We start from the raw sequence: 26,123 nt of genomic DNA, 5'->3' as shown, positions 1-26,123 counted from the left end.
ACAAGTACGTGGCCGATAAGTACATGAAAATACAGTTAACATCATCAGTCATCAGGGAAATGCATATCAAAACCACAATGGGAATGATACCATTTCACATCCTTAGGATGGCCATAATAAAAAAGACAGATAATAACAAATGTTGACAAAGATGTAGAGAAATTGAAATCCTTATACGCTGCTAGTGGGAATGCGAAGTTGTGCAGCTGCTTTCTTAGATAGTCTAGTAGGTCCTCAAAAGCCTAAACATAGAGTTACCACATGACCTAGCAAGTCCATTTCTAAGTATATGCCCTATAGAAATGAACACCTGTGTCTCATACAAAAGCTTAATGTTTATAACCGTGTTATTTATAATAGTCAAAAGGTGGAAATAATCCAAATGTCCGCCAACTGTTTTGTTGTTGTTGTTGTTTGTTTGTTTGTTTTCTGAGACAGAGTCTCGCTGTCACCAGGCTGGAGTGCAGTGGTACGATCTTGGCTCACTGCAACCTCTGCCTCCTGGATTCAAGTGATTCTCCTGCCATAGCCTCCTGAGTAGCTGGGACTACAGGCGCGTGCCACCACACCCAGCTAATGTTTGCATTTCTAGTAGGGACGGGGTTTCACCATGTTGGCCAGGATGGTCTTGATCTCTTGACATCGTGATCTACCCGCTTTGGCCCCCGCAAAGTGCTGGGATTACAGACATGAGCCACTGTGCCTGGCCCACCAACTGTTGAATGAATAAACAATCCATTAAATGGAATATTATTCAGCCCTGATACATGCTGTAGCATGGAGGAACCTTGAAAACATTATGCTAAGTCAAAAATCACATTATATGATTCTATTTATATGAAATTTCCAGAATAGGCAAATGTATAGAGACAGAAAGGAGATTGGAGGTTGCTTAGGGAGAGGGGGAATACAGGTATAGGAGGAGTAATATTAAAAAGGTTTGGAATTCATTTTTGAGGTGATGAAATGTTCAAAAATTGGTGCCAGTTGCAAATATCTGAATATAAACACAAGTTTTATACTTTAAATGGGTGAATTGTATGGTATGTTAATTATATTTCAACAAAGCTGTTTTTAAAAATCAGTTAAAAGAATAGGTTTGTGAGGGAATGGGAGATCAAACGATGGGCATGGGGTTGGCTTGCAGTTTTATATAGAGTGGTCTGAAGATAGTTAAGTAAAGCCTTGAAGGAGGTGAGGAAGTTAGCTGTGCGGACATCTTGGAGAAGAACATTTTCTAGGCAAGGTAATGGCTGGTTCAGAGATCCTAAAGTCAGGAACGCTGAGACTACATGTGCAGAGGACTGCCAGGAGGCCCGTGCAGCTAGAGAGACTCAAAGGAAAGGAGTGGCAGGATGTGAGGTTATGGAGGTAATGGAGCTCTGGATCTCTTAAGTCCTTGTAAGATAGTATAAGATTGCTGACTTTTCATATACACTCAGTATAAGAGGTTTGGCTGGGGTGATGCATTTTTGAGTCTTCAACCTATAGCTGGTATTTATTTTATTTTATTTTATTTTATTTTATTTTATTTTATTTTATTTTATAGCCCTGACACTAGAGGTAATCACCAGATGAGTGAGAATAGAGACGAGGACAAGGACCAAGCCCAGAGCTTTCCAAAATTAAGAGGTCAGGGAAAAGAATAAGCAAAGAAGACAGAGGGAAAGATCAGTGATGGCGAAGAGAAAAGAAGAGAAGGTGGTATCGTAGAAGCCCAATGAAGGAGGCATTCAAGACAGAGGGTGTGGCTGTAGTGGTCAGAAGCTACAGGAACAGCCCGGTGCAATAAGGACCCACAATTGGCCTTCACAGCGTGGGGGTACTGGATGACCCCTTGAAGAGCAGTTTTCCATGAGTGGCAGGGCAGAAACCTAGTTGTAGTGAGTTTAAGACAGAATGAGGCTGGGCACAATGGCTCACACCTGTAATCCCAGCATTTTGGGAGGCCAAGGTGGGCGGATTGCTTGAGCCCAGCCTGGACAACATGGCGAAACCCCGATTTTACAAAAAAAAAAAAAAAAAAAAATACAAAAAATTAGCCAGGCATGGTGATCCCCACCTGTAGTCCTAGTTACTCAGGAGGCTGAGGTGGGAGGATTGCTTGAGCCCAGGAGGTGGAAGTTGCAGTGAACCGAGGTCATGCCACTGCACTCCAGCCTGGTGACAGAGTGAGACCCTGTCTCAAGAAGAAACGAAAGGAGAGGAGAGGAGAGGAGAGGAGAGGGGGAGAGAGAGAGAGAGACAGACAGACAGACAGACAGAAAGAAAGAAAGAAAGAAAGAAAGAAAGAAAGAAAGAAAGAAAGAAACAAAGAAAGAAAGAAAGAAAAAGAAAAGAGAGAAACTGGAGACAGCATGGGCAACCCTTCTGTGGAATTTTTGCTACAGGAGGAATGAAGAACTAAGGCAGTAAGTGATGTGAGGGAAGTTAGGTTAGGAGCCACCTTTTTCTTTTCTGAGTTAAAAGAAATGTTTGTATACCGATGGAATGGCCCATTAGAGAGGGAGAAATGATGGTGTTGAGCTGGACAAGGAGGGTGGGGCTATGTCATGGGTGGAGGAACTGTGACCAGATGGGAGCGGCAAATGGTTCACCTGTGGCCAGAAGGGAGAGCATGTAGTTGCAGCTGTTGGTAGGTAGAGAGATGCCACCAGGGCTTTGGGGAGGTCAGCGCTGTTGCTGGTATTTCTGATTGTTCACTGAAAAAAAAAAAAAAAAAAAATCTCAATTTTGTTTCTTTATCTGAGAAAACTAAGAATCTGAAACATCTCCCCCTTCCACCTAAAATAAAGTTTTTTGGCAGATATTTTCTCTTTTTAAGTCACTTTTTTCTTCTTAGATTATTCTCAGAAAAGGACAGAAAGCTATCTAATGCTGTCGGGTCAGCTGCTGTCCTGAAAGTGCTATCCTTGTTGTGAAAAGCAGTTTCATTGGAGAGATAAAACACATATGCCATCCTTTCCTTCATGGTATTTAGGAGCCTAAAGTGAAATCTTTTCTCTATTACACACTCTAGCCACTTTGCTGTTATTGGTTGTAGTTTGTATCTGTATCTACAGTTTCTGCTTAGGGAGTCCCAGCCCTAATGGAGGCTTTGCCCAATACATTTCTAAGGAAAATCTCACTGGGGTTAAATAAGCCTTAAAAGGGGGCTGAGCACCAGTTAAGTAAGTGAAGATGCAAGATGACATTTATTGAGACTCAATTTGCTTATTCCACAGGAGGGAGGAGGGTGGAATTGTTGAGAAATACACAATATTTTTTATGAAACATTGTGAATTTAAAATATATTTATATTAATATTGTCTGTAGGTCCTTTCCAGTCTCAGAAAAAGAACTTATTCCACAAAATTGTCAGCAAATATAAGCACAAAAAGGAGAAGCCCAATGTTCCGGAAAAAGGTATTGGTGCCCTCCATCCTCCGTGAAGGGTTCTTGGTCACCTCCATTGTGATTCATCTTTGAGTAATGCTTCCGTGCACTGCCTTTGCCTTGTCCTCCCCTCTGCTTGCTTCAATGCCATCAGCTCCTGACACGGGTGTTCTCATTCTTTCCGGACTCTGCAGCTAATGCAAATCTCCTTCACTTGGATTCCTGTTCAAATCCATATTTGTCTCTATTTTCAGAGCCCCATATGAATCCTAAAATTGCCTCTTCTCATCTGTATTTGGTGCGTTTTGCAATTCAGTCTTCTTGACCACTTATCCATTTATTTTCTTTGACTATTCTTGGTTTTCACATGTTTGGCAGCCCTTCATACCATGACCACATTTTCCTACTTCATGAAATCTTACAGTTTCATGTTCATGTGAAAGTGCCACCGTTTCTGTACTTCCTCTGACACTTGAGGATTCTTGTGGACCCTCTTCTCCACTCTTAAGTTGTAACCTGTGTCTCTTTTTCCCCCACCTCTCGTTTGCCAGGCTCTTCTTCCGACCTCTTTCAGTCACATGCCTGTTACTTGAAAGGACAGTAGAGACTGATTGCACTCTGTCCCCTCTTTACTCGGAACGTCTGTCTCATTGGTATGATCTTGATGGGCCTTTAAACCTCTTCAGGGCTCATCTTAAGATCTCTTTCTTCCCATAGTGCAGGACTCCTATTCTTATTTCACATAAAAGATAAATCTTCCCATCTGGCTCAGTGCAGCCAAGTATTCTGTAGGTCGGGTTTTCTTTAGCATCTCCCTGCATGTTAGTGTCGTGACTGCCATAAACCATCTCATCCGGTGCCCATTTGCATCCTACTTGCATGGCGAGATGTGAAGCATTCCGTGTTTCTTGAATGAGGCTTTAAACGCAGCTGTCTCCTGTGTGTAGACATGTGTGTCTGTACGTTCCTGTATGTAACCTTTTACTTAATTTGGGCCTTCTTTTCACTTCCACTTCAGCTTCTTAGTTTGGTTTTGTATATTGATATTATTTTTTCTTCTGCTTCCAGTAAAGAAACATTATTCATTAGGTGAAAATAGCAGCTTTTTTCATTCCCTTTTACTGATCTTCAGATTACTTTTGATTAAAGTTACAGAAATAATCCAACACTATATTTCATAAAAAACAAAAATTTTATTTTTAATCCATTTTCTGTACAGCCTCATTATTTTAGTTGACAAATACCATTTTAAGAATTAAGTAATTGACATAAAATTCAGCTTCATTTGTGTGATGTTTCAAAAGTTAGTTTGTATATCATCTTGTTTTTGTAGTATGGGTATCTACTAACAGTAGAGTTTCACTTTTCTTTCCTTTTCTGTCATTGTTTTTAGGAAGTGGGGATAAATGGTCAAACAAGCAACTCTTCTTGGATGCCATTCACCCTACAGAAGGTAAGACAAGCAATGTTACTTAATTTCAGACAGTCGGAGCTGGAAATGACATAAGTTGTATAGGTTTTTAAAAGGTGTAATTTATATAGGTTCAACCAACAGCATTAGACTTATGTGTTCATAATTAGGTTATTTTTAATTTTCACATCAAAACTGCTATTTGGGGGACTCCTGCCAAGGGTCAGACAATGTGTCATGTGGTGTTTAATCTGTTAAAGGGCGATTTGTAACCTTTGAATCGCATTAATCAGAGATTAGAGTTTTTCATAGCTAAATATATTCAGCATTGCAGTTCATGTTGCAAGCAGATGCTTATGCCCAGTGGGAGTTGGAATGACAACCTGGTTGGCTGGGCATGGGCAGGCCTGCAGGAGTAACTTCTGACCTGGATGTTTTCCTAGCCTGTTAAAATGAAACACCCCAGCAAGGCACAGTGGCTCACGCCTGTAATCCTAGTACCTCGGGAGGCCAAGGCGGGCAGATCACAAGGTCAGGAGTTCGAGACTAGCCTGACCAACATGGTGAAACCCCGTCTCTACTAAAAATACAAAAATTAGTCAGCTGTGGTGGCACGTGCCTGTAATCCCAACTACTCATTCAGGAGGCTGAGGCAGGAGAATCGCTTGAACCTGGGAGGCAGAAGTTTCAGTGAGCCAAGATCATACCACTGCACTCCAGCCTGGGCAACAACAACAACAAAAAAGAATAGAACACCCCGAGGCTTATGGGTAGCCCAAGAAAAATCCAGTATTAACTAGTCATGTTATAGGTCCTAGGTGCAGATTTGATTTTGAAATTTCTCACAGCCATATTTATTTGTGACTTTATATAATTAGTGTTAAGCATTGAGCCCTTTGGTGAAGCCTAATTTCTTCAATGGTTAAGAGGCCACCTCTCCCTTCTTCCTGTTGATTCTCTTTTTTCATTGCAGATATTTTAAAAGAGCTGACATTTTTGTAGGGCTTAATTAGGAGTCACTTCATTTGAAAACTAGAGGGATTTTAGAGATGATTTGTTTCAACTCCTTTGATTCACTTATATCCAGAAATGGGACCTTCATGACCTAGTCCACATCTTTTGATTGTCAAATATGCTATCATTCCTTTACTGAAAATGAGGAAAAAATAAAATGCACAATTCACTTAAGTCACTTATCAGAAATATTCATGTTTTTAAGAGAGCTAGCAAAAATGGTCCAGTTTGAATTCGTGTTAAACAGAAGTATTTTTGATTTAGTAGGCATCGTTTACATGAGCCACATCAGCTTCCATGTCATTTTACTTTTACAGAAAACGCCAGCACTGCATCGATTATCTCACTTGTTGATTCACATTCACAACCTCTATGGAATATTCTGCTTCAGTGCTGGCAAAACAAAATATGAATTCTGCTGTTCACAGCATTAAATCCTAACATCCTCAAATTGATACATTAGCTCTTGTATATTTTAAAAATATATTCCATATAGTTTTTTTAATGTAAGGCACTGATGAACTAGCAGAAGAGTTTGAAGGACATTTAGGACCACTTTACTCTTTACTTAAAATCATACTGTTCTAAGTACTTTGTTCTGTTTTTTTAAACACTGAAAACCCTACAGAGGTACCAGAGCAAGTGCAATGTGGTAGAAAGAGCACTTACCTGGGAATTAGGAAATCTGGGTTCTAGTCTCAGACCTGCCACTAATCAGCATTTTTCAGTAGGACAAATTGTTTAACCTCACTAGGATTACTCTCCACATTGGTATTAAGTACATATATAATTTGTGTGTTTAGAGATTGAGTGAATGGTGAGATGTAGTAGTACACAGACTGTAAATTCTGTTTCCCCTCTAACACTTGATAATGATTTTATTGCTCTGGTATCTTGAGTAAGTATTGTGATACTAGAAGTATTATATTCTGTAGCCCTAATTTTCTGCTTTTGGGGGCAGAAAAGTAAATCACTTTTGAGTCTTACAGGCAGTCCCAGGCTTTAGTAGAAATACAGTTATAATTGGTGATATTTAATTATATTTATTATTAATGTATATGAAACAACTTTTGGAGAATATGCGCTGAAAAATGCATGTCCATTATTTAGTGTAGAGTACAAACTCATTTTATGTGGCCAGGAGAAACAGGAATCAATTTGAGCATCAGAAATTACTAGTAATTTAAAGTAACCATTTTTGGTTTTTTATTTTCTTACTATCTCCAACATTTACTTGTTTGTGTAGTGACTATGTGCTTTGTGAGTTTTCTAGGCCTTTAATCCTCTCTCTCATCTATGACTATATCACTGCTTATTGAAACTTCACCTTGGAGAGGGTATAAATATGTGACAGAAAATATAGCAATAATATAGAATAATGTTAACATGTGTAAGATTAAAATCCTGCTCAAATGTTAGACAGGAATTGTTTGTAGCTGATGTCTTTAATAGAAATATTGAGTCAACTGATGCTATATAACTGTTCAGCTATTCTGACTTCTAAAGTAGATGACTTCAAGTTCACTATGTTTTCTTTATACTGCCCTGTGAACAGGCGCCTTGCAATCTTTTTTTTTTTTTCCAAAATATCAGAAATATTTAGATGCTTGGTAATATGTTTAAATGCTAAGTTTATAATGTGTCTTAAGCCTGGGCTTTTACAATTCAAAATTGTTAAACCACTTTCTGAAATTTCGGTATATATGTATTAAAAAAAATTGTCCACAGCCTAGAATTAAAGGTAGGATTTTCAAATAAACCAAGAACACTTACCTCCTACCTCTGCCACTGTGTTTATCTTTCCACCTAGTTATGGTGTCATATGCTTATGCTTTAAGCTGGAAGTTTCTAATTGTAATAATGATGATGATAACTAATACTACCACTTTATAGTTTACAGGGGGCTTTCATATATATATATATATTTTTTTTTTTTCAATTTCATCTTAACAGCATTCCCAGTGAATTAAGGAGGGTTTATCAGCCCCGAATACATGGTAAGGAATGATGGCCTGAGCAACACAAGCAGATAGGGAAGAAACCATCTCTCCATTTAAGTACATCGGCTACTACATTTTCTGTTTTTCATATTTGTAGACTTTTAACCCTCATTTGGTTCAGATATTGAAAATATAAATGGTATTTCACAAGGGGGGAAAAAACCCCAAAACCTAGGACTAGGAATCTCTCTGTTAAAGTTCACTTCTTTGCAGTGTATAAATCTAATTACAGGCAGGAAAATTCTGGTTTATAGTTAGATTTTCACACACGATCCACAGTGCCCGGTCTAACTCGATCTCTTAAGTTTGAAATAGTTGCTATATAACTTCAGCAAAGTCTCCCAGGATGTTGGATAAAGCTGATTTGTTTCTTTTTCCTGTGTTCTATTCAGCATCTGACTGCTGTTTCAGCTCATGGGAGACCTACCAAAGGCAATTAGATTCCAGATCTGGCTATAATAATTTCAGTGCAAGTTTGAAACCCCAGTTGGAATGTGAATTCATGACTCTGGAGCACTCTAGTGGCCTCATGGGGTACAATAGAAGAGCAATGCTGCTTTCCCAAAAAACCTACTCCACATTTTGGGATCAGAGTTTGGAAAACAAGACGGTCTCTTATTGCTACATTCCTGATGTGGCTCCAGGAGTGAGCTTGCATTATCACTCTCAGATGATACGCACCAAGTGTGTTATGGTTCTTGTTTGGATGTAAAAACTAGCCCTGTGGACTTGTTCTGAAGTGCTCGGGTAGTTTTGTGTGCTCAATTGAAAGCCGGAAAAGAAATGACTAATTTGTTTTGAAGCGACAAAGCCTTTCTTTTCTTACATTTCCATTAGGTTGCGGGTTGTCGGGAGGAACTAGCTTGCTGTCTTTGTACTCAGCTTTTGTGCTTGTTTCCCTCTCTGAACCTTTTTCATCTCATGTCCCTCACCACCAAGCTTTTGTCTGCTTTGCCAGTGTCGTTGGGCTCAGATCTACTGTTTTGTTCCAGAAAACTACTTCTTGGACACGGTCCCATCTGCGTTCCCTAATTCTTCTGTCTTAGGGGAAGGGTCTCCCTGAGGGCTGATCCTGAAGGCTGTCCTCGGTCTAAACCACCAAACAAGACCGTACGTTCTGGGGTTAACCCTTGGGTCAGAACATGAGTCTGGACCCTTATCCTCTTCCAAACTCTAGGAAGGTCACATTACTTACCTTTTGCAAATGTGCATCATCTGCAGGGCCCATCATTGCATTTTGATGTAATAGTAGGTCTAGAGGAGACCTCTAGTTAATTGGCATTACCTTCTTTTGGGGGACTTATGAGAACCTCCAACGTAGTCTTTTTTTTTTTGCCTCTTCCACTTGGTCTGCAGTCTGATTCACTCCTTTACTTTCCTGCAATGTACTGACCCTTGGGACTTGAGTATTGCTGGCCTGCTTTGGGCCCCCAGACTCTTTGCCTGCTGGTTTCTGAGCTTTCCCTAGTCACAGTCTGGTTTTAGGCAGAAACTGTACCTCCATTTGCAATCAACCCTTTTGCAGCTGTGCCTTACGCTTCTTACTGTGTTTTTACCAATTCATCTGGAACAAACTAGAAAAGGAACAACTATTAAGTAGAAATGAAACCATTTGAAGGCTCACCAAACAAACAAAAACAGTGCTAGTCACGGGAGTACTGTTTCCCAGCCTGTGACTCTGGAGCTGACTGGTGGCTTGTTGTTGTTGTTGTTGTTGTTGTTGTTGTTGTTGTTGTTGTTGTTGCCGCCCCGGCCAGATCTTTGATTGTAGCCTATGTAGCAAAAATATTTTAGGGCTAGATGGCTCCTTTAAAGCGAATACAGTCCAACCTCGCCCATGGTCAGTTGGACTGCAGTTAGTAAATTTAAAAGTCAGGAGTAGAATTCTGGTCTCTCTGTGACTGTTACTTCCATTACCCCATGGTCTCTGTGTAAAAAGCAAGTCATCTTTCTCAACCGACTTGGCGTTTTTCTGGTGTCCATGCCTTTTCATTTACCTCCTTGGTTCTTCTTTCCACAGTCAGTTCTAATGTAAGATATGATACACCTTTCCATCTTTGGAACCCCACTATATACCCTTATTTCTACATGTTCTGTACTTTCCTGGGAAGGAGAAGTAGAAAAGGGAAGAGGTTAATGTTCTTTCTGGAGTGTCCATCCACAATGTAGTGATTCTGTTGGAGAGGTAAACAAGACTTCTGTAATCAGAAGGGACAGCTGATGGATCTGGATAAGAAATTAGAAATCTTGAAGCTTATGAATGTGCAATAGATGTTATTTAATGCTCATTGTAAATTCAGATTTTGGGCTTCTTTATACTTAAAGGAGGCTTTGAATTTTAAGGCTAAAATAGAATCATGCATCATCTTTGGAGTGTTTCTAACTGCATTATTTTTTATTTTGCTGGAAGCTTTTATTGAAGTTTAAAAAAAAAAATCTTAAAATATGTACCACCAATGGCCTATGTTAAGCTAAATATCAAAGTATAAATATTCTAAGACTAAGTATAATAACTGAGTAAGTTAGTCCACCATTGAGGTAGATCTATTTGACCTGAGAATAGATCTGCAATCTAAAAGGAGTATTTTTTCTGACTTTTGATTACTTACTTGAAAAGGTGTTTGGGAGCATTGCCAAGTAGTTTTTTAAAACAACTGTTATCTTAAGCCTGTCTGCACACAGCCATCTGTTATGCAATATTGAGGTAAGGCCAAACCACAAACGATGGTGTGATTTCTGCTTTACATACTTTCTTTTGATGTAATTGAAATTATTTCCCACTTGTTTAGGAATGTGAAGCCTGGAATCAGCCCTTCTTTTGAAACATCTTTTAAAGACAAGGTGCCATGATTTCCAGGACAAATAATCTTATTAATTCATAGCCTTCTTTCTTGAGGATATACCTAAATCCATTAAACACCTAGATTAAACATTTTAAATGAGGGCTGTGCAAGTGTTTATACCAACAAGTTCATTTTTTCACACCCTGAGTTATTCTTGCTCTAGCTTTTTTTTCCTCTTATTTTAGCTTTTCTTCCATATATATCTATATATATCTATATATATATATAGATAGATATATATATCTTTATTGCCAATATCTACCTTCAGATATGCCTCCTCTGGATTTAGTTTGCTTAGGGCTTGTCATGTCTGACATTAGTTTTCTGACCCACATTCTCCTTTTCTTTGTCAAAAATCATTTCTATGTCTATCCTAAGAAATTCGATAGTTAAAAATTATGAAAGTGCTTCTTTTCCCTGCTTACAAGCCCTTGGTTCACTGGAATTTCTTTAAAGTCCCAATCATAAAACTCAACTATGTTATACCCCTAAACACTTACTAAACTCATATCTACACATCTTTTCTTACTTTTAAGTTAAGGTCAGGAGGGGGTAAACTGCTAAGAAAATGAGTATATAAGAAAAGACACAAGCATCCCCAATCTATGTAAACCACGAGAAAAGTCTGTGGTACAGGTGTCTTCCTTGCTCTTGACAGAGTGACTCAGAATATAGGAGTGTGCTATCAAATGATTTATTGGGGTTACAATTAGAATACCTAAAACTAGCCTCTCCACAAGCCAGGATGACATGTGGGACTTCATTAAATTATCTCACTAAGTATATTCCTTGTTTTAGATTTCAGTGAATGAGAGTTTCTTTCCTTGGCGTGCTGGCTTCAACAATGTTTGTCCTGTCCTTACTGCACAGTCAATCTACATGAAAGAAAGTCAGGCCTCAATTTCTTTTCTGATCAATTCAACCTGGTGCTTGAAAGCAAATGTCCCAACCATAAATATAAATTTAAGAAGCACATATTTAATTTTAGTGTCCTCTGAAGAAATTTCTTTTACCGTCCTCTCTAGGCCAACTGGCCAAAAGGATCTCTCAGATAGGGACCCTCATCACAACTAGGACTTGGGGTCTGTTAGGACATATTTACTCAGATTTACCTAAATTATCGTCCCCACCAACTTGCAACACCCAAAGACTTAGAAAATGTAAAAAAGAGGGGGTATCTTAATTCACTGCATTTAATTTATCAAAGCAAATATCAATTGGTAGTAAACAAGTTAGAGGCAACGTTTTATTTCATTTTTTCCATCAGTACTTTGAAAACTCTGAGTGTAAATTCTCCATCAGATAGGTCAGAAATTTAGACATGTTTCCTTCTAAGAGCAACGTTGGTGCCTTCTGTTTTTGTGAGTAACTATGCATGGTATTTCCTATTTCAGCCATATTTTCAGAAGACAGAAACACCACAGAGCCTGTTCATAAGGTTAAAAATATCCCATCCATTTTCAACACTCCAGAGCCAACAACAATGCAAGAACCTTTGGTGGGCAGCCAAAAGAGAAAAGCAAGGAAAACCAAGATTACACACCTTGTCAGGACAGCAGATGGCCGGGTATCACCAGCAGGAGGTACTTTGGGTAAGAAGAGAGAGCGTTAGACTAGAGGTGTCCAATCTTTTGGCTTCCCTGGGCCACACTGGAAGAAGAATTGTCTTGAGCCACAAATAAAATACACTAACAATAGCCAATGAGCTAAAAAAACAAAATACAACAAAAAAACAGGCCAGGCGTGGTGGCTCACGTCTGTAATCCGAACACTTTGGGAGGCCGAGGTGGGTGGATCACAAGGTCAGGAGATCGAGACCATCCTGGCTAACACTGTGGAACCCCGTCTTTACTAAAAATACAAAAAATTAGCCGGGCGTGGTGATGGGCGCCTGTAGTCCTAGCTACTCGGGAGGCTGAGGCAGGAGAATGGCGTGAACCCAGAAGTCGGAGGTTGCAGTGAGCTGAGATCACGCCACTGCACTCCAGCCTGGGCAACAGAGTGAGACTCTGTCTCAAGAACAACAACAACAACAACAAATGCAAAAAAATCTCAGAATGTTTTAAGAAAGTTTACGAATTTGTGTTGGGCTTCTTTCAAAGCTGTCCCAGGCCACATGCAGCCTGCAGGCCATGGGTTGGACAAGCTTGCTTTAGACAGAGATAACCAGAGCAAGCAGATGACCACCATGTCAGCAAATGACTGTAAGCAACTGTGGTTCCCACTGAAAAAATGAATCTGTTCTGCAGCTTTCTACAGACCTCCAAACACGTTTTATTCCATGTTTAAAATCATAGCTAGTTTTCCAAGAGCATATCTGAATTCCTAGAAAAGAAAGTTTTTAGGACTGTCATCTTCCCTTTATCTTTCTCAACGTGCACAAAAGCAATCTTAATTCCAGGAGATCCTAGACTTTCAAAGATACTAGATGAATCAGTATTTGACCATGGTCTGCTATTCGTGTCACTACAAGCCAGAGTACCAGGCATTCAAACGGGTAGATTAAGTTTAAAATGCATCCAACATCCACTTCCTGTATAACTGGTTCAGACCATGCAGGGAGCCTGAGAATGCTTCTGGATTTCTTGAGTTGTCTGATTTAATTCAACCAAATGGTGAATTTCTCCATTTTCAATTATGGCCTGTGGTCTGTTTGCTGTTCCTGGTAGCTTCTTTGGCAGTAGAATGACCTGAGGAGCCCGAGGGAAGGGGTGTGGCCAGTGAGTGATACTGAGACCCCCTGGACCCAAAATCTTGGAGTGCTATACCAGCTAGGTACTAGTGGCCTCGGCTGTTGCCTTTCTGCCTCTCAGCACCTCCGCAATTTTATTTTATGTGATTTGGGTTAATCTAGGTGTTAATAGAGGGGAACTATTTGCTTAGTTAGAGGACAGTTCATGAATTTTGTGCACTCTTATTGTGTGTTTGGAATATTTAGATTGTTAGAAACATAGAGTATATTAAAGGCCCTGATTTTGCCCTGTCATATGAGAGAAAAAATTCAAAGAGGTGGAATTTTTTGTTTGAGTACATTCAATACAATAGAAGTAGAATGAGGGCTAAAACCTAGATGTGCTGATGTTTAGCCCAGCAGTCCCCTCCCTCCTTTTCTGTCCAATCTGAGTTCGTTCTGTGACTTTCAGTTTGTAGACTGTTATATCCTATTTGTTTTCACTTGGAGGAGGAGTGAAAAAATATGAGAAACAGTCCCGTTTACATAGAAAAGTGTCATACCACTTTTGTGTCCTAATAGATAATATTTAAAGCTTTTATCAGTCATTTTCTATATTTACAATTTTTTTAAACTATGATAAAAATTTCCCTTCTCTATAATGGCTACATAATAAAGAAAGTATACTCATTTGTAGCAGGCTTACTTGCACAGCATTTCATCCATCTTTTTCTAAATACCAGAGGGCTTCGTCTTCTCTCCAATAGGTCTTTAGAACAAAACAACAACTTGGGCTCTCATTAGAACTGGTTAATGTGATGTATAGGCCATCCTAAGCGTTGGTATCACAGCATACCCAATGTCCAAGTTGCCATAGTAGAGCATGCTACAGCTTCATAAGAAATGTTTAGTCAATTGGGTTTTTAAGGGCTCTTTTACAGCATCTACAGACCCCTCTACAGAAGTCCCTTGGGTTTTATTTTAGCAGAGGCTCATTTTTCCTTCTCACTCCAAGACTGACCCATTCTTTAACCTCAGATAAAACACAGCTTCTCTTCAGCTCAGCCTCAGGGCACAGTGCTGTCCATAGTTGCAATTGAGCTTAATAAAAGAGCTTTGTTACCGAGGAGAAGAGATTCTGTAAAAGCCTTAATATTCGATGGGTAGCAAAAGTGAACAGTAGAGAACGTTAGCTCTTTTTACGTTGACTGGCACAGCGTTTTCTGTGTCTCTTCTCTGGAGAGAACAGAGTGATCTTCTCATGATGGATTTCTCTTTTGTTACAGATGACAAACCAAAGGAACAACTGCAGAGGAGTCTCCCTAAAGCAACTGAGACAGACTGCAATGACGAATGCTCACACAACACTGAGGTCGGGGAGACGCGGAGCAGTACTCCAGAAATGCCTGCCGTGTCTGCGTTCTTTAGCCTCGCTGCACTGGCTGAAGTGGCAGCCATGGAAAATGTGCACAGGTTAGTGGTAGAACGTGGAAGGAGAAAGCAACATGGAAACCAGATCAACCTCTTTGATGTGATTTGTGACATTTTTTACAGGGCATTGGGGTTCAAACTTGGTTCAAGAGCACTATTGGTTATATGAGGTATTACAAAAGTATATATGCTAATTAGCAGTGCGGGAAAATACCAGGGAATATAGTCAACCAAGTATTTTATTTTGAATATGTTATCCTGTGGCTAAACTTCATTTCCATAAAAAGCCTGAGAGCAGGGAAGCAGTATTATCTGACCAATGAGCTTTGGAGTCTCATTGCAGACTGAGGTTTGAGTCCTAGCTCCATCACCTGCAAACCGAAAGATCTTGACCAAGATTATTAACCTCTCTACCCTTGGTTTTTTTCCTCTAAAAAAACAGGGGCAGGTGGCACTGATTTCACAGAGATGTTATGTGGGGTAACTCTAGCATCCCAGTGCTGGTGTGTGGAATGCCCCTTATTGGTGATGGTGTTGGTGCCATCACCAGCCATCAGAAGACAGTGCAGTTCAAGGGAGAGAGCATCTTGGCATCCGACTCATGGCAGCCAGAGGCCTGGATTTTTCTTCAACTCTTCTGTGATTTCCTACAAAGTAATTTTTTTCTCTGGACTTTAGTTTTCTCAGCACACACTGAGCATAGTGATATCCCCAAAGAATTACGAAGTTGTAAGCATCAGACGAGATCATAGATGTGAAAACCCTTTGAACTCAGCGAAGCCCCACAGAAAGTATATTAAGTTCTAAGTGTATAATTGGGTATTCTGCTACTTAATGGATCCTTTGGGAAGGCAAAAAAGCCTATTGTAAATTCAGGTATTTTATATTCCTATTCAAAGTGGATTACCCATGGATGAGCTGCTTTCTTAGACTTTCAGTCTTCAGTACAAAAGAGCTCTCAACCCAGTGCAGCTTGTGTAGCCAGTTATAGGCCCCATGCTCCTTTTTCACATCCAGGTAAACCTGGAGTCCCCTGACATGAGTTTGGTTTGCTTCTTGCTATTTACCTGTCATATTACAGTTTGTGTACTTCCTCACAAATAGCCTCTAGATATTTCCAAGAAGTCAAATTCCTTTTTATGTGTACATTGCAAATTCCTAATAGCAAGTGAATGCTGACAGACATTGTTAAAATTCACTAAGGTCTCTGAGGGAGACAATGCACAGATACTTCTCCATTCGTGGAGTTGTGCAGTCAAGGATAGAGGACAAACACATACACATGCAGTGAGAATTTAAAATATCTGCCTGAATGTTATTAAGTGTCCCTGTGAATTGTGGAAATAAGAGGGAATGTAAGAATTGAGAGAGGGATAATAATTCAGGGGTAGGAAAAGGCTAGCACATAAGCAACTTGGCTGCTGCCTGTGTTCTAAGCATGGTCACACCGTTGCTCTGTTAACCAGCCCTCCATTGTTCCCAATTTGCATCAGCAGAAAGCCACAGCAAACCTTTCCAATCTCATTGTCCCCGCCCTCCACACTCCCTACCCTGCAGTTATGTGGAATCACCCCTTTCCAGATACGCCAAGCTCTTGCCTTGTACATCCTCTGATCAGGTGAACTGCTCTCCTTCTCCCCACCCTAGTCCCCGGTCCTCTTCTCTCAGTCCTCCTGATGCCCTAGGCTGTGTGTTTCTTGTTGCTCCTGCGTGCTATGCTCACACCTCTCTCAGACCACATTGGGATGTATTGATTTGTCGATGTTTCTGTCTACTTTCAGTATATTTTGAAAGCAAAACAGTGTTTTATTCTCTGTGTTACCAGCTTGCTTAGTTCCTGTTACAACAATTGATAAATGAACAAATGAGTGGGTGAATGAATAAATGAGGTAGTTTCTGAAGTATGACTGCCTAAGTTAGATAGCAGGTATAGAAAAAATAATATGAGTAAAGGTTCTTTTTATTTTTTTTAACCTTCCATTAGAAAGAACAGTAATGATTACTAGAATTTTACCATCAACCTAATAAATGGTTAGTGTTCTTAATAGCTAGAAGGACAGATCACCCTGGAGAGTCTTAGCTGTTAACTTGAGCCCTTACCTGTTAAAGCAGATCTACCCACCAGGCTTCTACCTGTAGGCTCACTGTAATTGAACCTGGGTTGCATACCAATGAATTAAGCATTACTTCAGCATCAACTCGGTTCATGGTTTAAAGGGTGGCCCATGGAGTTAGGGGTGGAAATATACTACCTGCCCTCATGCCATGAAAAAATCTAAGTTCAGAAACCTAACTTAGACGGTTTTACAAAATACACAAAATAGAGAGTTGGAACAAACCTTTGTTAAGAGACCGGTTTATTTACTAGAAGTTAAATTAGCTATCCCAAGTGGGCCTTTTTAGTCCCATTTTAAAGACTGTTAATTAACTTGCCAAGAGCACACAGCCAATTTGTGCCCAAGTCAAGATTTGAACTCCTTATCTCACGTACTGCCAAAGGAAAGCTTCAGTCATGTCGGAGAAAATCATGAAGAATCTCACCTGACCCTTACTCTGGGAGCTAGAATCATCAGTTGCAGCACATAGTCCTCTCCCACTGTGATTCTGACTTCTTTCCTTTTTCCATTGATTTAGCTGGACTTTCACCCCAATTTCTCTCTCCTTCTTGCCATCTTTTTTTACATTGCACTTTTCATCTTTTACTTTTTTTTTTCTTTTCTAGTACTTATTAAAATTCTTTGGGATCTTTTAATATCTTAAAAGTAAAAAGTAGCATTTTAATTTCATCTTTCTTGAACAAAGAGCTGAACATATTGAACAGATGGTATCTATAACATCCACATATGAATAGCTTAATCCAGAGGTTTGATTCTAAAATGTTTTGCTTTTCTAAAATCCTAAATACCTTGGGCTATTAAGTGATCATTTGATTCTGAAACCCCCAGATGTTGTAATTTGTCTACATTATTTTTCTTTTTTGTGCATCAAGAGAAACTTGAGTGTGGTTACAGAGCAGGTATAAGCTAAATCTTGAAATAGCTCCTTTTGTTCTATGTACTCTGAAGAAGATACGCTTTTGAAAGGTCATCCCAATGAAAACATTGCTGATACATCACATATTTTCAGCGCAGTGTTATGTACTACAGACCATTGTAGGTTACAGAGCAGTGAGTGTGCATTTTCTAGGATTGGTAGGCCTGTTGGAAAATGTCAAGGAAGTGCCCAGTCCTATCTTTTTAGAATGAGAAGCTCTGTAGAAATTACCAAGAATTTTGGACAGTTTTCTCATAACCATGAAGTAAATTGTATTTTTACTACTAATTATACAAAAGCTGAATGAAAAATCAGCTGTTTGGCATAGGTTCTATCCAAATGATGGAAATTTCCATGAATTTTCTAGTTCTGTCTGGAGTTCTCCCTTCATGTGTGTTGATTTTCGCCCAACTAGGGTAGATTTTGTTAAAATCTAAAATCCAGCATCAGTACTTGTTTTCTTCCTCTAAACACTCTCTGTCCATGTGCATTTGAGTTCAGAGGGTTTTATTGTTTCTTCATTCATTTTTTTTCTTGGAGTCACAGTCCATCTCTGTTTCTCTTCCAGAGTCATTGCTTTTATTATCACTAAATTACCTGAAGGTTACCAATTACTATAGGAGAACTTTCCCTTCAGGCAAGTCAAGAAAAGGAATGTGTCATTTTTAGTATCAGTGGATCAACAGGAAAATTATTGTCCCAGAACCCCAGTCCTTGATTGAAATTTTCCCACTTCTTAAAGAGTTGCCCCAAATCTGTTGGTACTTAAAATTCCATCTCTTCAAAATGGAAGTGGTTAGTTGTTTGAGGCCAGAGGGTATGCTGTTGAGTTGTATGAGGGGAATTCAGATATGAAATCTTGGGAAGGGAGACAGAATGGGAAGGAGGAAGGGGAAAAAAAGAATAAGGAAGGGGACAGAAAAGAAAAAACTTTAAAGCAAAAACAGTTTCCATTAAATGATGTAAGTAACAGCAGTAACTGTTAAACAAGATATTGGAACACACTTGTTATTCATTGTCCTCTCCTGTCTCTAATAACATATGCTGAATAAATGACTTTTTCTTCCTTTTATTTTACAGAGGTCAGAGGTCAACTCCGCTCACCCATGATGGACAGCCAAAAGAAATGCCACAGGCTCCTGTACTTATTTCCTGCGCTGACCAGTGAAGCGCCCTTTCATTGTAAAACATTGTGCTTTACCTACTACCCTAGCCTTGTCTTTACCGAGGGATGCTAGTAAGTCCAAGTGGTGGAAAATATAGACTGCAAACAAGTGCTTGTTGCCCCACACGGCCCAGATTCACTTGAAGCAGAAGTTAGCATCCTGGGCCAGTTTGTTCTCTCAGAACCCAGAATCTTTGAGGGTAAGGTTATCTGTCTGATATTGAGCAGAAACAGAATGATCCTGGAGCTTTGCTTTCTATTGAAGGCTTTTGACGGTAATAGGTGGTAACTTGGTAAAAGGCTGCCTTTACTGTAGCTCATCCAGCATCTCTTTTACCAACCAGAGAGTGTGAAACTAGTTTCATATATTACCTAGTTATTCTTTCAAAACAAAACAAAACAAAAAAAACAAAAACTGATGCACTGCACTAGTTATTATTAGATATTCTTAGTCATTTTTGTACATGGAGATTTAAGTTCTAAGATGGTTTATATAATAGGTTATACCTACATTTATATTGTAGAATAAATATTAAAAAGCCTGTTCCAGAGACTCCCAAGCAGCCTGGGCAGGCAGATGTACCATTGTTAGTGGTGTATGCTCGGCCTCGTGGTCCATATATTCTGCACTTTTATATTTGCCACCAGAATGGTAGTTTGCTGGCAAAAAAAAAAAAAAAAGAGAGAGAGAGAAAATTACAACTCTTACAATCTGAATTTTTTTCTTAGCCTTGAGTGACCAAGAAGAATTTGCTTGAGGCAAATTGTGGCAAATATTTTCCCAGACAGGGGAAGAGTCCTGCAGATTACAGATTACTGGTGTTTTCATGCCTTGAGGATTCTTTTATTTTTACACAGGGGTCTAAGTGACCAATGGATTGTTCATACAAACAAAAAAAAAAAGACAAAAATATTATTCAGAAGTGACCTTAGTATTACTTCACTATTCTAAACACATTGAAGACACTCACTTCATGTGGACTTGGAGCTACAGACCTTTTACATCCATCACAGATTGACTGGACGGGTTGCAATTGCTATGCACAGCCTGATTGGCACTGCAGGTTTTTAGAGCCATTTTGAGTTTGTGTTGTTTAGGAGGTATTGAGTCAATGATGAGGGAGGTATGCCTGACCAGAGTGGGACTCTCAGTCATAGATCCACCTGCAAGTCTCTGTTTCCTTTTTGTGTTTTGTTGCTTTTGAACATAAAACCAACCATACATACACCAGCGCCAAGTGGATTAACTGGCTTAGAACATTCAACATATTGACTTAACCACCTGACATTCACAGTGTCTTGTTTCCTAGCAACAGATGCAAAGTGATAAATCAAAATTAGTCTGAGGCTACAGATTTTACAGGGTATTTGTTCTATAGCACAAAGTATTTCCCCACTCTTGTGTCACAGCACAAACTACCAAATTTTAATTATTGGATTCCAGCAATAATTTTTAATAGTTTTCAAACTGGCAGAATTTTGACAGTGCTAGTTCGAGTTTGAAGCTTTTGAATTTGATCTCTAAATGGTGACAGTTTACATGGTTTTATCTAGCTTTCTTATTTATACTTGACTGAATTATAATGATTTTTTTTTCTAATTGTAATTTGACGTAATAGCCATACAAAAAATGACTCTATTCATACTAGGTTTAGCTTCTCATGGTTGTAGATATTACTTCAGTTCCGGTGCTGGAAAATATGTACAACATACTAACAGGATTGAAAAAAAAAAATAGAGGTTTTTCTTCTTTTTTTTTTTCTCCAAAGCAGGTAAAGAGGGTAGCAAAGCATCAGAATGATGTACTCAAAAACGCATATTCCTGGTGGGGATGGAGGAAGAAGGAATTAGTAAAAGGTTAATCAAAAGTTACAGCTTAACCCCATTCATGTAGGAATAAATCAAGTGAGCAGTTCCAGACTTTAGCATAATATTTTTACTGTGATGCTGTTTTATTAATATTTTCTAAATTTCAAAACAAAAAGTGAATGTTTGAAATTGCTGGGTCCCGATGTTGGTGGCTGTTGGAGTTTTGGACCACTCGCTAGCAGTGATTTGAAGATTATAATTAGCTAAAATCCAAAACAAAAAACCAACAACAAAAATTGTATGGTGCAGAACATGCACCTTGACAATGGTACTAACTTGTTATTCTATAGAACACGTTAGAATAGATCTATTTTTGCCAGAGCACCCTCCTTCAGTCCTCCGATTACATTTCACTAGAGTTCCTTACGAGATTGCTGTATATTCATGGGACCTTTTTTAAAAAAAAAAAAAGCAAAACAAAAGATTACTTTTTTTCTATGTGATTAATATCTTACTTGATCTGCTTTTCCTAAACCTCAGTGGCTTTTCCCTTAGGCAGGGTTGGGGGTGGGAGGGCAACTTACTGGAGATGACTGTTTTCAGATACTTTAAAACAAACCTTTTTGTAGAAATGCTTAATTTTTAAGCGGTTAGGCACTGAGAGTAGCAGAAATCCTGCAAAGCTTTATAGTTCCTTAGACTCACCTTGTCGATTCTCTGAGTAGTCTTGATTTCAATAATTGTGCTTCTCATGCCCTGAATCTGCTGGAGAGGAGTGTTGTTATTTTCAGGTAACAACATTTGTTAGCACAAATATTTCAGACCAATATTAGTGCTCTCCTCCCCACCCCTTGTTATCATTTTCATTTCATTTCTCTCATTCTTTTTTATTTTGGAAAATCATATTGCTATAGTGTGTACTTTAATCTGCCAGCAGATACCATCTACACTAACATTTGTCCCACAGCATCCTCAAGAGAAAAAGTTGTTGCACCTTATATATATCTCAAGCAAACCAAAATATGATGCTCTTCTGCTTTGTTTTATTCTAAATTGTTGTATCATATCTTTCTGAAACCATTCTGAATTTAGTTGAAATTATCAATATTTATGCTTTTAACCTTAATTTCTGGATTCAAGCCTGTATATAAATCTTTTGAAAAAAAATTGTCCTAGCCCTTCTCTGCGATGCTGGAAGTAGAAGATTGCGTCTCAGATGGAGACGCAGTACTGTTCCAGTTTTCTTTAGCCTTTTATTTATTTAGTTATTCTGGGTATTTCCTATGTAATTTTGAAGTGTGTAGAGTATATTATAGTAACTGAAGCTGCAGCTGTAAGAAGCTGAGTGAAAGAAAAAATACTGTAAGACATCCTTAAAGTTTTTATTTGTTTGGGTACTGTATATGAGATCAGGAAAAAGAAAAATGTCCCACAGCCACATTGGAAATACAGGTTCTTGTCCCCAAATTAGGTTAGTTCCCAGATTTTAGATCAAAACTGTTAATTCATTAAAACCCCTTTTAAAAGGTAAATTCTACTGTTGTAATTCCGATAGTCTTTTTCCCACAAATATCAGAAATATATTTATTTAATTCTGTCAGATGAGCTTTCTACCGATGCCATGTTCCAAAACCATGTTAAAATAATTCCCACGTTATCATTGTGATTCTACTTCCTGCCGCTAAAATTGCTGGAGAAACAAAATAATGATGGAACACTATGAACAAAAAGGAGCATCTGAACTGGTCTGGTTAGAATCCAATGTGTTCAAATCCTTTTGTTTTCTTACTAAGTCAGATGCTACTGTAAGTCAGATAAAATTTTGTTTGCACTCTGCAGTCTTTGGCTCAATGTATGGAAATGTTTGCACCTATGTAAAGTCACAAGCTAATTACAAATTGCTACAGAACAGGAGTAAGCTGAAAACTGAATGCCATGTTTTGTTTATAAGGTGGGGAGGGGAGGGGAAATACCAAAAAGCTCTGTTCCAAGTTTGGCATTTGACATTAATGTGAAGCAGTGGGACCATGCTGCCTGCTAAACTACTGTATGAATCATAAGTGTTCTGAAGACGAGCAGCTGGAGGCTGGAGGATGGCATTCCGTACAGCAAAGGAGAAGCACCACCACTTCGTCTGGGAAAAGGAAGGAAATCGCAGGAGGCCTGGAGCCGTCATTTGTAAAGGGGATGTTGCGGAGTGTGATGCCGTTGAGGAGATTCACCTTCAATTGCACTGCTCCGCAGAGCCCCATATAAGGCCAATCCTAATGGGCTACCTCGGCTTTAAAAGTTAATTTCAGTAAGTCCTGTTTCAAAAGTTTCTCTTTTTTTGCTTCTACCTTCAGTGCCACTATTTTCCACTGCAGTGTTTTAACTTCACAAACCGCCTCCTCCAGAGAGAACAATGTATTGCTGAAAATGGGCAGTAGAAGCAAATGCTATTGTTACATTTGACCTATAAAGTATTCAGAGTGACTGCTAGGTAGAAATTAGAACTTAGCTCTCCCAAATAGCTCCTTATTTTGCACCTTATAAAAAGTATACTAATTGTTAATTAGATGTTGCTTTTGTTTATACAAGCATTCCCAAAGAACTAGATTTGGATTTTGTTTTGAGTTTTTGGATTTTTAAAAATTATCTTATTTAGATTGACTAACAGCATACTTACAATTTTAAAAGAAGCTGTTGTTCAGTTCATCTTACCAGATGTGTCTGGCGAAGTATTCAGGGTTGATGGACTGCTTTACTTTCGTTTGGAAGTGATAGCTAAGTTTATTATACTCTATATTAAATAACTTGTTCATTTCACTGAGGACCTTATCTTCCTTATATTTCAGAACAAAGAAGCAACAAGCGTGAATAAAAAGACAAATGTATTTGACTCCCTCATAATCCCCATCTGTATGTGCTACCCTTCCTTCAAATATATAAATGTGCATCTTTTTTAAAAAAAAAAAAAAAAAAAAAGGTTCCTCTTCTGGCCAAATTTGATCTATGGTGGTATGATTCATACTGTTAAATTGAGAGAGGAAACCTTGCGGTTAAAAATTATATGGCTGCCGTTTTCTTTTTGTAGTCAGTGGTCAAAACTGATCATGCCCTTAAATCGATTTTTATGCACAGAACTAGTTATTGTGAACATTACTACTCCCTCCAAAGATTTCCTGATAACTTGGGCCAGAGCTGGTTACTGAGTAACAAGGATCTAATTCAATGCCTCAAAACTCTTCCACCCACAATGCAAATCTTACCTCACAAGCTCTAACCTAAATCATAGAGACATGCATGTTTCATGCATTAACACTGATTTCACTCTGTGGACCACCAGAGGGGCGGGCTCACGTCCCCTGACTCCTCCCATGAGTGCCTCAGCTCTAAGAGCCGTGGAACAGGGATAGGGAAGGTTTGCGATCTGGAGCTCAGCAACTGGCACAGCAGCGTTTTTTCCATTTCATTAGCACTAAACAAGTCTCTTGCTCTCAGGAATTTGTCAGAAAAAAGAATAAAATCACCTGAGACTCCACATACCAGATTATAAACTCTTCTCGTAGGTTTGAATTGCTTACTCACATGTCATAAATTAACCACAGCTTCATTTGACCACCAGGTCTAAAGTCTGTTGACAGTTTCAGCATGACTGAATCGCTCATTTTTTTTTTTTTGCTTTCAGAAATTGGCTTGGTTCTCTTTAGAGTTGGTGTAAACATGCCATGTAATAAATGATTTCCACTTAATGGTACAACAGAATTATTGCTTTCTTAGATGTATGTGTAGTAAAAGTCAATATACACATTTATATAATTTCTTTCTTCAAAATCTTATACCTAATTTGATATTTCTAAAAATTGCACATGTAAGTCATGTGTATAACATGCTAAAGTACTTTAACTGTGATCTTAAAACTGAATAAAAATATTTAATAAAACTTTGAAATATTTTAAAGATATTATTCAAATATATTTCTTTATGTTCACACTACTGGCCATAGAGTATGTGCCTTTAATGTACCATTTTCACTAAAAACAGTAGGAAAAATATTAATAAAAGTAAGATATTTCAACTATTTTAGAACATCGAATGGTGTGTCCCCCTAAACTGTGTTTGCCTGTGATTTGCCGTTGTCTGGACAGCGTTGGTTGCTTTTTCCAAAAGTGTAGAGTGGTGATCAGCCCAACAGAAGAAGAGGATATGCTTCAGTACGCCACTTGGGATGAACGCTTCTGGGGTGCGCTCCTGGGACTAGTGATCAGAACACACCATCTTTCCCTGAACTAGGACAAAACTGTGGAAGCGATTTCATTAGGAGTGTTACCTAAGTATAAACTCACACCTCAGATGTGGTGAATACAGTGTTCCTAAGTTGTTTTTTTTTAATCCTTTGGAAACTATACGCATGCATGCACACAGTATAATTATCAACAAATACACTTTGTATTCAGACAGTTCTTCTACCCATGTACCATTGGGTTTTTTTTAACCTCCCTGATTCAGATTTATTGATAGTGATAATACCTCCTCATACCATTGCTGTGGGGAAGAAAAGAGAGTATATATGAAAATATTGTCATAGGGCCTGTAGCATAAATGCCCATTAAATGGTAATTATTGATTTATTGTTTTAATTCCAACTCTAAGGTTAGCATTTTTTTAAGTACATTCAAAAGATAATGATGAGTATAACTATTCAAGATAAACTTCGATGCTATAGAGATAAGCTGTTTCAGGAGATTTGATGGTATGGAAAACAGAATAGGTAAAAATTTGCACCCATTAACTCATAACTTTTATATGTAGCACTAAGTAAGATTTTTCTATAAAATTAGCCTGTCTAATGAATTATACGAGATACTCCAGCACACCTCCTTTCCATTGCTGAGAATAAGATTGTGTGTGTGTGTGTGTGTGTGTGTGTGTGTGTAAGAGACAGGGAACATGGGGTCCATACCAAAGATTAAAATTCTGTTAGGAAAAAAGGTGACAGGATATACGTAAGTGTAGTTTTATGGTCCTATGTGTATTACACAATTGCACCCATCCTTTTGAATAGAACATAAAACCTATTGCAAGGAAAAATTAAGTGATTCTAATCAACAGTCAGCTAAAACATACTACTGACTCCATTCCATACATATTTTAAAAGGATTTATACTAAAGATAAAATTATGGATCATAATTTATCATAAACCTTTTTACCTTTTTGAAATTATAGGAATTTTCAAATACAGTATATGCAGAAGTAGAGAGGTATTTTGAACCCCATATACACATAATCTAGCTTCAACAAATAACATTTTCCCACTCTGGTTTTATCTGTGTCTGTTTTTTCCTCCACCTCTGTTTTTTCCCTTTTACCTACCTCAGAAGATACACA

The 26,123-nt window shown here is 38.5% G+C and overlaps 1 protein-coding gene across 12 annotated transcripts in view; it reads left to right on the top strand.

The window, feature by feature from the left end:
* BBX (BBX high mobility group box domain containing) overlaps positions 1–22,590 on the top strand; it is a 298,070-nt gene extending 275,480 nt beyond the window's left edge. For 8 of the 12 annotated variants that reach the window (XM_032150240.2, XM_032150243.2, XM_032150247.2 and 5 more), the window contains 5 exons: positions 3,316–3,405; positions 4,769–4,828; positions 12,038–12,235; positions 14,601–14,787; positions 18,859–22,590. In XM_032150240.2, the coding sequence (XP_032006131.1) occupies positions 3,316–3,405; positions 4,769–4,828; positions 12,038–12,235; positions 14,601–14,787; positions 18,859–18,946 (623 nt within the window). In that variant the 3' untranslated portion in view covers positions 18,947–22,590. The remainder of the gene's footprint in view (positions 1–3,315; positions 3,406–4,768; positions 4,829–12,037; positions 12,236–14,600; positions 14,788–18,858) is intronic. The other 4 variants (XM_058437548.1, XM_058437543.1, XM_058437550.1 and 1 more) reach the window with 4 other exon arrangements.
* The last annotated feature ends 3,533 nt before the right edge of the window (positions 22,591–26,123 follow it).

The sequence above is a fragment of the Hylobates moloch genome, unplaced genomic scaffold (genome assembly GCF_009828535.3).
Source record: "Hylobates moloch isolate HMO894 unplaced genomic scaffold, HMol_V3 SCAFFOLD_4, whole genome shotgun sequence".
NCBI classification, from domain to species: Eukaryota; Metazoa; Chordata; class Mammalia; order Primates; family Hylobatidae; genus Hylobates; species Hylobates moloch.
Note: the sequence above shows the minus strand (reverse complement) of the source record. Positions and strands in the feature narration are given on the sequence as shown.